Below are 13,759 nucleotides of genomic sequence, written 5' to 3'. Positions count from 1 at the left end.
TCAGCTTGATAAAATTAGCGAATCAAAAGTAAAATGAAATGTTAATACTCCGTTTGCTTCCCCATTTGTCCTTTTCCCCCAATCTGTGTCGCCTTTTTGCTCTTTTTGTCCCCAGCCTGTGTAGCCTTCAGGTGTGACATAGAGATGTAAAGTGGAAAAGGGGACAAAGAAAATATTATGATCCTAAAATTTGTCTTCCTGTCAACCCCTGAGGGACCTCTTGCCTTCTTCATTGTAGATTCTTCCTCTGCCCACATTTCCTTAGTTCTTGCCTATTTCAGAGCCCTCCCTAGAGAGGCTGGTGGCTGGAAGTCCGGTGCGTAGAGAGGCCTGACCTCATGCTCATTCAACAAAAGCCGGGCTGTTGAATGCAAGCCCGTGAAAGCCTTCTTCCCCATGCAAGCCCGTGAAAGCTTTGCTTCTGCTTCATTCTGCACTCCGCCCCCCCCCCCCCACCAGCCGCCAAATTGTTGTTTAGAAGGAGTCACCAAATACATTTCAAAGGCAAAGCTACACATCAGTGCAGCATGGGTTTTGTGACATTTTTTTTAAAGGTCTTTAGAGAAGATGACAAAACAGGGAGCTTCCCACTCTCACGGGCGTGAAGTTTTTGTGCAAACATAGTGAAAAACCAATAAACATTGCACCGAGCCACTGAATTTTGTGAGGGTGTACTTATTACCAGGTACTCACCAGGTTTTAGAAGTTATTGTCATTATGATTTTCGGATGAGTCACCGGGCCTCTTGCCCCCGGGAGGCACTCCATTATGATTCAGAGCAAAGTACGGAAAGGGCTCAGGCTTCCGGGAGTTAGTGGTGTCGGGGGGTGGGGGGTTGCCGTGGCTCTGCCTTGGCATGAGGCTTAATCGACACCTTTGATGTAGCCTAAGACAGAACCCGCACCTCCCACTGCTGCTTGGAAGACGTCAGCCTTACGCAGAAAAGGCATCTGCTGATGAATCCTGCATCTCATTCAGTCTGCTCTGGGAGCAGCCTTTAGCCATCCTTAACTAATCCAACTGCTTCCCAGTTCCGCGGGTGCTCGGCTTAGTGCTGAGAAGGGAGCTCGCCTCTTGATTTTGCCAGGTTAAACACTAAGCCTGTGTCCATGTTAGAACTCATAGAAGGTAAGTTAAAAGCATTCTTGCTCTCCTTCATGGAAAATGTTTTTGTGCACCCTCAAGAATGTGTGTGTATCTCATTGCAAATTCTACTTCATTGACTGTGGGTGTAAAACATGTGAAAATGTTGTCATGTTTATGGGTAAGATAGTGGCAACCTTATATATCTTTGTAAAGTCATGTCTCTAAAGGGTTTTAATCGGTTCCTAGAGGTGATGTTACTCAGAGAAGAGAATTGCTTACTTGAGTTCTGTGACTTTGATTGCATTTGGTGATAATGTGGTAGAAAAGTCTTCGGAGTTGGGTAGAATTCCAGTGATTTAAACCTATCATAAAGCAGCTTTTATTTTCAGCAGCAATAAAGACAAACTGTGAGGAGTTCCTCCTGAGTGTCTGTGCCAATTAGTTTGTCCTGTGAAGGCGGGTCCTTCAGAGTTAGTTAGGCCAGAGGGATGTGCAGGGCACAAGTGGATGCAGGAACTTCTAGAAGCTAGTTCTTAACTGTAAAAAGATAGCGATCTCTTTTAACAAGGCACCGGGAATATCACTTGTGAGTTATGCTAATTTTTACCCCTACTGGGTGGTGCTCGGAAGCTAACCTATAGCATTAAGGATGAATCCCGCTGAAAGCGTCTCAGGACCTTAACCACATGTCTAAAATCTATCAGCACAGTTAAAGGCACCGTTGAATAAGTTCTTCAGGAAAGTTGTCAAAAGTACATTTGTAAGGACTTTTATGTAGTCTGAGCCTGTATTTAACACAGGATTAACGAACTAGTGAATTTCTGAAGAGGGTCACTTACAGGACTGCAGATAAAAAGGTATCTGGAATTTTAGCACATGTCCCTTTATAATTGCTTGCTTCTCCGAGAAGATGATTTGTCATGAAAACATTTTAATGAGCGATTTTTTTCTCCCTGTGAAACTTTGATTCTAGTTAATGGAACCCCTGGTAGTCAGCTGTCTACTCCACGCTCGGGCAAGTCGCCAAGCCCATCGCCCACCAGCCCGGGAAGCCTGCGGAAGCAGAGGGTAAGGAACTAAGCAAGCTCCTTGTTTAAGACCTGCCTGCGCTTCTGCATACAATGGCACAGGTGCCAGCTCCTTAGAGCACTGCTTGTCTCTAAGTAATAACCAGGTGAGGGCAGGAGGTGACCAGTGGCAGGTCCCTTGCAGGGGCTGTGGTTTCTCTCAGCTAGAACTCAGGGCTTTTATGTTGCCTGAATTTGTCCGAATCTTAACTCTGACAACAGTAAACAGTTGCTGGTTCTCTTTTTGTCCTGAACGGGCACAGACTTTATTGGCACTGGTTTGTAAGCTTCCTTAGTTGTAATGAGTTTCATTAGACATCATCTCGGACCATCAACCTTCCTTAAGAAGGAAAAGGAAAAGTGCCATTTTGGAGAGGGGGGCTATGGTGGGGGGGTTGCTTCATGGCACAGAATGGTGGTCCAGAGCAGGTTAGGGTCCATGGCATGGGGGATAGATGCGTATGACACGTGTATTTATGAATGAAACCCACATCGAGTACCTTCTCTTTTTCATCACTATTTGCCTTTTTTTTTTTTTTTTTTTTTTTTGGCTTGTGTAATACTGGAGAAATTGACTGAGCTTGGAGACCAAAGTCAAAAAGTTACTGGAAAGAGTGTTATCTTCTTCATGTTCAGGAAAGGGGAAGAACTACTATTCTTACCCCTCACCACCTGCCCTGTCTTTTCCAGTAATACCAGGGCAGGAATAAAGGGGGTAGGAAGAGGAGGACAGGAAGGTGCAGTGGGGGGAAGGGAAGGCCTTTTACTATCCTGATGTCACAAGTGAGGTGGAGAGGAATATGTGCTCTTAGGAGGTTTTATGATGGCTTCTTGAACTCAAAGTCTGGGTTCTTAGTTTGGTGTCGTTTATTATGTGCTTTTAAATGAAATTTCTGAGTTCCATAAATTTAAACTGCATCCAACATGGAAGCTTTTCTCTTCAAGACTCCTGCAAGGTTGTATCCTCGTGCTGCTGTCTAAAAGCGGGAGCGGGGGCGGGGCCTCCATCAGTCCCGGGTCTCTTGGCTCCTGGCCCACCATGTGTCAGGGTGTGCTGTGTTTCTCCATGGATCTTCTGGCATCAGGTGTAGCTCCTTTAGATTACTTGATGAGGCCTGGGCTCTGGCACCAGCTCCTCTACTAAATGGCTGTGTTGCCTTCGATAAGTCTGTTATCCTTTCCGAGTCTCAGTTGGAAAAACAAAACAAAACAAGAAGGAGGTTCCTTCCAGATAGAAAACCCCATAACTCTCTTCCATCTGAGTGTTTTCATTACGGGCTTCTTCTTGGCCACAGTCTAATTTGGCGTTTTAAAGCACGGGAATCATTAGTGAACTACTAAAAGAAGAATTGGCCAAATGCATTGAATCCCCTAAGTGTCTGTCGTTGAGTGGAGGAAGGGGTAGTTGGGCGATTCTTTTCTAGTGCGTGTTACCCAGCAAGGCCCCCTTCTGTAAGGGCAGCCATGTATAGCTCAGACAGTGCTCTTTCCTAGAACATTCTCTCTTTTGAAGTGTAGACTTTGGAGAGTACACATGGCATAGTAATCCTTCCTCATCCTTTGAACAAATTAAACTCAGATTCAGGATTTAGCTCATGCTGAGTTGTTGAGATTAAATTATAGTCACTGAGAATCCCTGCCACAGATTTGAGCTTCTCTCCCTGGTTGCTTATTGTGGAGACCTCTGTTGAGAGGATATAAAGTACTTTGCCCAACTGTCCCTTTGTTGGAAGAACGAGGCTAGAATTTGCATCCTCTGCCCTCTGTATTCTCTGTGTCATTATGACTTTGTCCAAATGAGGCAGAAAATGTCTAGCCAGTGTCGAGCGGCTGTGTGGCCAATGGCTTCTATAATTAACATTGCCAGCACTTTGGAAATTACTATAAGGGGTGATTCTCTTATAGATTCTTCATTGTGTCATTCAAACTACCAATGCAGGCATCTACTTGAGAGGGAAAAATAATCCCATTTGTTTCAGGGAGACAAAGGGTTTATCGTCATCTGAAAACATTTATTAAGCACATGTTGTAAGCAGAGCACTGGATAATCCAGAGATGGTTCAGTTTCCAGGCTTTTAAATTTAGGCCATAAATGAACATCCTCCATCCATGTACCATGTCAGTGCATGGAGACATTCCCAGCTGCTTTAGCGAGAGAAGCTTTCATCTTGGTGTGGAGGCAACTGCATCAAATAACCCCTCCCAGTTAAAATGGGCCTAGAATATCCCTCAAAACTGATCCTGTTTCAAATTTGGTTAATGTTCTTCTCAAATGGTTGGCTATACTCCTATGCAGGAAATACTGAAATAAGTGAAAGATGGCAAGTGCTAAAAGAAGATACTTCAAAGAATAAATTAACTCTTTTTATTGCAAATTGGAAAACAGTAGCTACTTCTATTTTTCCTTCTGTGTTGCCTAGCAACATGGCCAGGAAAATGAGTTAGCTGTGCCCCCTAACACACACACACACACACACACACACACACACACACTCACACTGCCTGCCTCAATTTATAAAAACGGGAATATATTTTTTATTTTTAAAGGAATATTGAGACGTTTGACAATTAAGAAAAATCTATTTTATTTATGTTAATTATGATGATTTAATTAACATTTCCCCTTCCTTTAGAATTATATTTTTCTGTTCCATCTTTTGGTATTTTACAATAGTCATATACAGTAAGAGTCTGCATGCCAGATATTTTCTTCATAAAAGCATTGGTGGCGATGTACCAAAAAACCTCCCTATTTTTCCAAAACACTGTTATTCAAATTGCTGTCTAAAAGCTGTTAACTGGTCACAGAAGCAGATCTAAGAGGATCTTTTCCATCCATGAACTTTTCTTGGTCTTGTTTCTTAATACATCAGGAAGAAATGTGTTGTGTTGTGTGGGTTGAATGAAGCTCCCCATTCTACTCCCACATGGCTGACTTGTGTAGATTATCTGATCAGTCAGATGATGTGAGGAGTGGGTGGTACAAAATAGAAAAGAAGCCAGGATTCTAGACAGTCTGCAGATCTGAGCTGGTTGCCTGGGTACCAACTGAGAGATCTCCTAGCAGAAAGGGGTGGAGGGAGGAAGAAAGGAGTTGATTGGTGAGTGGTTGGAGACCGCAAGAGCATTGGGAAGGCAATGGGAGGTCAAGCTTGCATTTTTTTCTGTCTTCCAAGTATAAAATTTTGAAAAGGCAATTTTTATTGGGTTTATGCAATTTGCAAATGCAACACTTGGGTTGCTGCTTTGGGACCAGAATTTGCTGATTGCCATCTGGGGTTCCTAACAAATTATTTTGTGAGGTAAGCACGTTCCTCTTCGACCCAGAATGGGAAGGAAGTGTTCAAGGAAGAATGGCCTAGACACATAGTTAGCGGAGTTGGCATTGACAGACCCCAGGGGCTATATATAAAATTCACTGGACACAGAAGGCAATAGCTCAGAAGCAGACCAAGCCAATAAGGCAAATAAGCACCATTTTTGTCTGTTTAAATGGCTTCTCAGTTATTATCTTTCCTCTTATCCAAATTTGGTGAGTCTAAAAGGTCTGATGATGTTAGAAACCAAGGATGCTCATTCAGTGTTGCTCCCTTCCTAAGAGAGCCACATGGCACCCAAGAAAGCCAAGTAAACAAATCTATACCGCCCTTCATCTTACAGGACCTGTATCGCCCCCTCTCTTCGGATGATTTGGATTCAGTAGGAGACTCAGTGTAAAAGAGACAATGGAGCATTGTATATGGTTTGTGATTGGGTGAAGGTGTTTCACATTTCCTAAGAAAAGTCTAACAGCAAAATAAACAAAAGGGTTTTGCATACCTTGAAATTATGAACTCAATTCCTCTGAAAGTAAAAATGCAGGCATTTTATATTCATGATCTTAATCCTTGAAGAAGATTTATATACCTGAGGTTTTTGTGCAAGGCCTGGGTTTAGATGAATTTCATGTATGACCCGATATTGAGTATAAGAACAAGCTAATGATATAGTGATATAGGGTCATTAATTTCTGCAGATACAGTTTTCATTTAACCATAAGTAGACATATAGATACAATTTTCCTGTACTGTTGGTCAAGCAAATTAAAATGGCACCAGCAGACATTTTTTTTCTTCTTTTTCAAATTTGGATTGCTGATTTTTTAAAGATGCTTCTACTGCAAAGTAATAAAAATACTCAGGTAGATTTTTTTCTCCCTGCACAATAGACAAAGCTACTTATTTTGTGGGTTAATATGTCTAAGGAAAAACACTCATGCTGAGGACACTCCTCATGAAGATTCCAACGATAAGCTTTAGGAACTTTCCTAGCTTTTGTTGTCAACTAAATTTTTTTAAACTTCCCTTTCATTAGAAACAGCATAAATGTAGCTTGAACGATATACCAACACGAAGAACTTGTTCGATGGCATTGCTATAAATGACATAATTCCTCCCTACAACCGTATATGTAATTTTTCAAATGTTGAAAAGGCTGAAGCTAGAAAGCTTTTTTTTTTTTTTTTTTTTTTTTTTTAACAGACCCCAAAAAATTGGGTCTGGATTTTTTTCTAAGAAGAAGAATCCATTTGAAAAGCAAAATTCTCTTAAATGGTGCTGTTTAAACCAGGCCCCCCCAAAGTCCAAAACTCCGTTCAGATAAATCCTGGCTCTCACTGATGTTTTGGAAATTTTCGTATGCAAAACTGCTTTTGTATTAAACCAAGTAAGTCTGTGATTATAACCCACTGTTTAACATTAACCTACTAATTCTGCTCTTCTGGTCCTCTGTTTTAAAAATCGTAGTCAGCTTTGCTTAAACATAAAATAATTATTTTCAAATCTGAATGTTAAAAATTAATTTAATGTGTATGGTCTATTGTATGTAAGCCATACCCTAGTGATCATTTAGTTTTACTAGTTCAAACACTAACAATTTAAGACTTGTGAAGCATGGTTTTGATATTGTACAGGCTTGACATATCTCAGTAGGTGATAAATTAAAAATGTATGATGCCATTTGGAGGCCTTTCCTTGCATTTTTTTTCAAATTTTACTTGAAAACTGAATTTAAAAACAAAGTGTTTGATTCAAGATGGAGAGAAATTCAGTTGTCATATACTGTTTTAAATGTTATCAATTTATCTCCTTGATAAATTGCTCAACTATCAAATTTTACCATCTGGTTTATAGTTACATATGTTACCATCTCACTTTCCAAGTGAATAAAATATTTCAACCAAAAGAAGGCAAAAAAAAAAAAAAAAGAGTCCAGGCAATCTAACAGCATCTGAAAACGTAGCCTTATAATTAGTGCCTCATTATCCTGTCTGTTGGAGAGAAAGACACTTCTCTGGCAGGTTATTCGAACCGCAAACTGAATCATTCCATCTTGAAAGAACAGTTCATAATAATACCTGTTCCAGACTTCAGGTTTTAAAACTGTTTCCAATAGAAATGAACAGAGACTCCTGCTGAGATCAAAAGGCTGCTTTGTTTTAGCTGAAACAGTAAACATCTGTGAAGTTGCCTATGCTGGTGTCTGTTCTAGTTATGTCTTTGTAAAATGCATTACTTAATACAGTTGAGTCCATAAAAGATTAGTATGTATTTGACTGAACTGTCAAAAATGCAAAGAAAGCAGTGGAACAGTTAACTTAAATCTGGCGGGGTCAGATGGTCCAGAACAAAAATAAATTCCAAAAATTTCAGCTTCCCTGCACTGTCAATCTTAGGGACAAGCGCTGCTTAGCGAGGTCCAATAAGTGCTATTTGTTCTGGATAAGTGGCAGATATTGCCAATTGATATGAAGCCCATGGCTTTGTTTAGACATGGCTAAAAGAAACTGTACTTGTACTAACTGCCGATAGATAGCATGGCCAGCTTTCCATTCAGGCAGTTCCAAAGGAAATGCAGTTCCACAGCATTTAATCTTTTGAACATATGACTTTTATTAAAGGACTGTTCAGAGGCAATATATATCATTTACTTTTTGAAACTAAAGTCCCTCAGAGATTGAAACAACACACCATTTATAGACTTTGAGATCTCTTTCTATGCAGAGCGTAATTCCATTATACTAAAGGAGAAATTAAAAAAAAATTCTTAGCGACAAACCAGAAGTTTTCAGTTCACCAGTGGACTCAAATTGATGATTTATAGGCACTTAAGATTTACTTACGCACAGAATTCTTTTTAAAAAATTAGGCACTGAACTTTAAAATTATTCTGAGAAGGAGAGAGCTCGAGCAAAAGCCATGCATTTTTGTTCTTATGGTCAACCTTAAGTGTGCCATGAAGACCTTGTGCTCTAGTTAAAATTTTGACACTTCTTCATTTGCACGCACTTGTTTTTCTTAGACATCATAGAAAAAGATAGGATAAGTATTTCCTCTGCTTTCAGCATTTTAGAAATGCAAAACAATAATAGATCAAGTGTGAAGTTCAGTGTGAACTCAAAAGACGGGTTCTGAAAACCATGTGGTGGTTTATTTCTTCTTTGTCTTGCTTTCATCAGTCAAGTGGGGGAAGAAATCCACAATGTTTCTATACCATCCATAGGCTTTTAAGATGGTGTCAGGTCCACTCATCTGTACACATCCCGGGTGTATCCTAAAATCATTTGAACCAACATTTATGTACTATATGTATTCCCTACATTAGCCAGCAGGGCTATTAGGTTGCACCCACTGCAAATCTATACTTTATTGGGCTTTTTTTTTTTTTCCTTTCCCCATTTAAAAGCAATGAAGTCTAAATGCTAAATTTCTTGATGAAAATAGAAAATAATATTCTTGAAAAATAATCCCATGCATTTGAGCTATTGGACTACTAAATTTTTCCTGTGTGGCCATATATCTATACAGGTGTGTGGGTGTCTATGTAAATTTTCAGGGCTCTGTGTGTATATGGGTGTGCTTATATACGTGTTTGTGTATGTTTATAGACCATAAATAGTAAAACATGGTGTTTGTGACACAGCCTTATATGTTACTGGCTCTTGTGGAACTGTATATGGATCTTGTAAAACCTAAATGCCACAAATTGTTAAATGTGACATAGTAGTTGGGGCATTTTTAAGTTCAAAAGCAGTATGCTGAACTAGTAAGGCAAAATGGTTCCTAATAGATGTAATGATTTATTTAACAAACAAACAAAAAATTGGAATCCAGATACACAAAAAATGTGGCATTGAAACAAACCCAAAGTTGTGTTAATTTTTAAGTATAAGCACACATCAGTGTTTGTTTCGTTATGTCTTGATATTCAGTTATTAAAATGAGTAAATACTGTCACTGATGTTTTCTCTAGTGTATGCACTGATGACATGTATTGGTTGTCAATCCATATTCACTAAGAATGAAACATTGATTTATAGAGTTGTGAGTAGTTGAGTGTTAATATTGAAACATAAATATAAAATAATCCAAACTGTGTTTGAGTTGAAGTAGGTTGGTAACAAAGCCAGATAACCTGTAAGGCAATTTTGTATGTTCTTTCAAAACACTATTCTGAACTGTTGACGTATTTTCAGTAGTAACCTTCCTATACTTGCTATGTGTGTGTATATATCTGCATAAATATATACACACTTGAAAATGTTAATCAAACGGATTTACTATATATGCATACATTTGCCCATTTATACATATTTGCATTAGTTTTGCTAGCATCTCTAATTGTGCATGTGAGTGAGAACTGTATTTGTTTGAGATAGCCCGCAAGAGTGTAGTGTAAAAATTAGAAATATATTGAATTCAATATACCGATTGCCTGATGCAGTTTGTTATACTGTCAGCTGAAAAATATTTGTAATTTTGTGCCTGTAACGCATGTGGAAAAGATAGGAAATCTGAGGCCCTAGCTGTAATTTTCAAGAGTGCATGATATATAGTGTCTTTAAAATGTGGTTCATTTTAGTAAGGATGATGGATAAATGGTGCATGTAATACATGGGTGTTTGTATTATATATGGCCACAAAAAGGTTTTGAAGCCAGGATAGTAGGCATCTGAAAGGTCACAGGCAAAGAAGTATGAAAGCTAATTTTCCTGTGGTGTGTATTTTTTATGTTATATTCATCAACAAACAAGGAATTGACTTATTTGTCCTAAGGACTTTTTACTTCAAAATACACTATGAATGTTGTACATTTGGATGAAATTTTTACAAAGAGGGTGACCTAGTTTCTGTATACAGTTTGAGTGGCTTGGATGTATATTCTCTTAAAAAGAGCATTTGGTGTCAAAATGTTTTAAAAATCCATCAGTTGAGGCCATCGTAGAGTTTTATAGTGCTAAATGATGAGATGTTTCATTGAACTACCCAGTTTTCAAAGTTCCATCACCTTGTGTTGTGGTTTCATTGTAAAGTGTTATAGCTTGTATTCCGCACTGGACCATGTTATTCCCCTCAAAGTTAACTTTGTGACACTTACCACCTTAGAATAACTATGTAATAAACAGGAAAAACCACCTATGTTGTTCAGTGAGTTTCTTTCAGAAAACTTATAAGTAGACACGGAAATGGAAATGACTTTGAGGGGTAATCTTTACCTTTGTAATTGTGTGTATGGCATTCTTGTGATGTAATTAGCACCAGCAAAGTGATACTTGAGATACTGCAGAGTGGCATCCCATGACATCTAAAGTGTAAAATATTGGCAATAACAAACAACAAAATGAGAAGACTATGTGATGAAGAATTCGGGTTCAGCTGGTCATCTTAAAATCATTAATATACTTTTCTCTCAGGGTTGTCTTAAGGGTGAATTTGTCAGACCAATGGCCGACTGATTGAAAAAAGAATTGGCTTGCATTTTTTTAGACATACTAACTGTCTCCTGGGTTTGAAGGCATTTTTTGCAAGGTCATCGAGTTGTAGGGTGGGGGAAATGATCATGTAGATATATGTACATGGGTGTGTAAACAAGTTTTTTTAAATCACTGAATAAATAAGTATATAAAATAAGTAAATATATGATAAAATAAATAGTGATGATAATAAAATGCTTGCTTACCCAGCGTCAGTCTAGAATAAAAATCCATACTTTATTTAATGCATAATGTGGGGTAAGGGAGAATAGAAAACTCTACTGGCTTAGTTAGAAAAATATTTTACAGTAAAATTGTTATGGAAGTCCAAAATTCTAGTTTTAAATCTAACATTTTTAGTAGGTTCTTTTTAGCCTTAAAATTGTAGTTTACTTTAGTTGGTTCTCTTTATTTGTTCCATGATAACCTGAATGTAACCAGTGCCCAAAGCAATAATGGTACAACTGGAAGAAATGTTTACAAATTTATAAATTCCAAATTGTATTTATGCTTTCTTAATATAGCAGAGTTTAAAATAAAGTATAGTAGGTGCCTGGAAGAGTAGTGAGCTCCCTTCATCACAGACTAGGAATCTCATTTGGGAGTTAATCATGGGGGGAATTATTTTATTGAGAGGTGATAAACTAGATGACTTTCTGGTCCCCTTTCCAAACTATGATTTCATGAAGAATAACTCCTCAGGGGAGACATTGTGTCCCCCTCCCCCAAAACAACAGTCTCTTCAAGACAAATGGTTCAGATTTTAAATTGATACATCTTGGCCTGACTCTTGAGGCAAGAGAGCTGCCTGATCAAACAAAATTGCAGCTAAATACATTTATTTTTGAATGTTTGGCTCACATGGGTGGCTTCAGTATCATAGATTTAATCCCAGTATTCCCATTTTCATTTTTTCTTCCTCTGAGTAAACCAATTTCATGAATAACGGGTCTTCAGTCTTTTAAAAACTGTGACCGAATCTTTATGATAACATTTTACATTTTTCAATATTGATTCTTGTTACACACACGATTACTTGTCATAAACTGTATTTAGGCTAACATGTTATGAAGAATGCAGATAGAGGAATTTGAAAAAAAGGAATTCCCTTTCTCTTGTTTCACATAATAACACCTTACTAGTTATTACGGATCAACGTCACCAACTTGTTCTATACGCACTCGGAGAGCAAATGAATGTATGGTTTGTCTATACTCATATAGAATCCTTGGGTTTTAAGCTTTCTACACTAAGAGTATGATTTAATTTTTTTTTTTTTTTTTTATTAAAGGAGGTCATCTTTACAGATTCTGTAGACTTCAAGTCAAGATCACCAAGACAGTAGTTTGAGTTTGGTAACTATTTATTGGTTGCATTTTCTTTATAAAGTTGATCCACTTGATTTTCAAATTATTTTTTTTTTACAGTTTTTCAAATCAATATTAACAAAGTAATAATTGTATGCCAAGACAGAATGTGGAGTGGAAGTAATACAATTATCCAATCAAAGCTAAAGTTATCTGGTGAGATTTTTCTACCTCGAGTAGATCAGTTGCATCAATTGGATATTTTTGAAAACTATTCAGTGTAGTCCTCAGGTGAGTGACACCATTAATACAATGGCAGAGGTAACTAGTACCATTATATTTAAAATGAAATGTTTTTAACTACATAGTCATCAGATACATCTTGGTAAAATGTGGTTAGAGCTGTTATGTCAGCTTTCTCACTTCAAAAAGTGTGATATGTTCTCCATCTGTTATATGATCCCAAGCTGAAAAGCTACACTTCGGATGTGTTCTTACTTAGGGCAGTCCTTTTATGAAGGTGTGCCATAAAAGCATCCAGGTGCCAGCAACCTGCCCACTTGGTTTCCATTAAATCAGCTTGGAGGTGATAACATTTCAAATGTCACAATGTCTCTTAGAGCAGCTAATTGCATTAAATTCTAAAATAACTGTATGTTCTGTACTATGCACCCAGATGTCTTAGAACTAGCAAACTAAAGCAAACATAAAATCTTATCATTATGTATACTATAAAATGGTTTGTCTGTCCAGAAAAGCCAAATAACTAAACTGATTTCACTTGTAAGCATGCAAAAATTTAAGTGGGCTTTTCGGCTTCTGTCGGTCACAAATAAAGCTGGTTAATCTCATTGGGTTAATTCTAAAGAGCAAAAATTTACACATTTTCCCTTTACGATTTTCAAAATCCTTCAATCAGACTTATGGGCAGTAATCAAAATGTTCCAACACTGTCTAAATTAGTATATTTAGGATTAGTAACTAGCATACACAAAGAGCCATGTTTATTATTGAATCACTTCAGCTAGGAGAGAGGACAAAAAACATTAAGTGACAAAATCAGAATCCAAAAAATAACAGTCTGCAAGCATATCTATGTAATAAATATAACATTTAACATGAATAAATAGGAAGTCTTACACTTGATCCAAAACACCAACCTCTCAAATACAGACTAGGGAGATCTGACATATCTGTGAGCTCAGTGTCAGGCTAAAAAGCTATGGTGCTATCAATAAGCCGATGTGATCTTACCGTGCATTAATATTCTGTTCACAAGGAAGAAAGCTCTGTCCTCTGCTCTGGGCTGGTCAGGTACACCTAGAATATTACATTTGTTTTAACACTAGCGTTAACAAGAGTTATTGAGAACTGGAGTGTATCCATAGGAAGGTAAAGAGGTTATGGAGCTCTGTCACATGATGAACAATAAAAAAAAAAAAAAAAAAAAAAAACTCTGGGAATATCCAAATTGAAGGGGTGCAGTAACTATTTCCAACTTCCGGAAG

At 37.9% G+C, this 13,759-nt stretch overlaps 1 protein-coding gene across 4 annotated transcripts in view; it reads left to right on the top strand.

Moving 5' to 3' along the window:
- The window catches only part of DCLK1 (doublecortin like kinase 1), a 336,772-nt gene that overhangs the window by 258,130 nt on the left and 64,883 nt on the right, over positions 1–13,759 (top strand). For 2 of the 4 annotated variants that reach the window (XM_042953181.1, XM_042953250.1), the window contains exon 5: positions 2,060–2,154. In XM_042953181.1, coding sequence (XP_042809115.1) covers positions 2,060–2,154 — 95 coding nt within the window. Of the gene's footprint in view, positions 1–1,109; positions 1,129–2,059; positions 2,155–5,813; positions 6,068–13,759 lie in introns of those variants that run through there. The other 2 variants (XM_042953117.1, XM_042953046.1) reach the window with 2 other exon arrangements.

The sequence above is a fragment of the Panthera leo genome, chromosome A1 (assembly GCF_018350215.1).
Source record: "Panthera leo isolate Ple1 chromosome A1, P.leo_Ple1_pat1.1, whole genome shotgun sequence".
NCBI classification, from domain to species: domain Eukaryota; kingdom Metazoa; phylum Chordata; class Mammalia; order Carnivora; family Felidae; genus Panthera; species Panthera leo.
The sequence above is the reverse complement of the archived record's forward strand: the minus strand, read 5'-3'. Positions and strand labels throughout refer to the sequence as shown.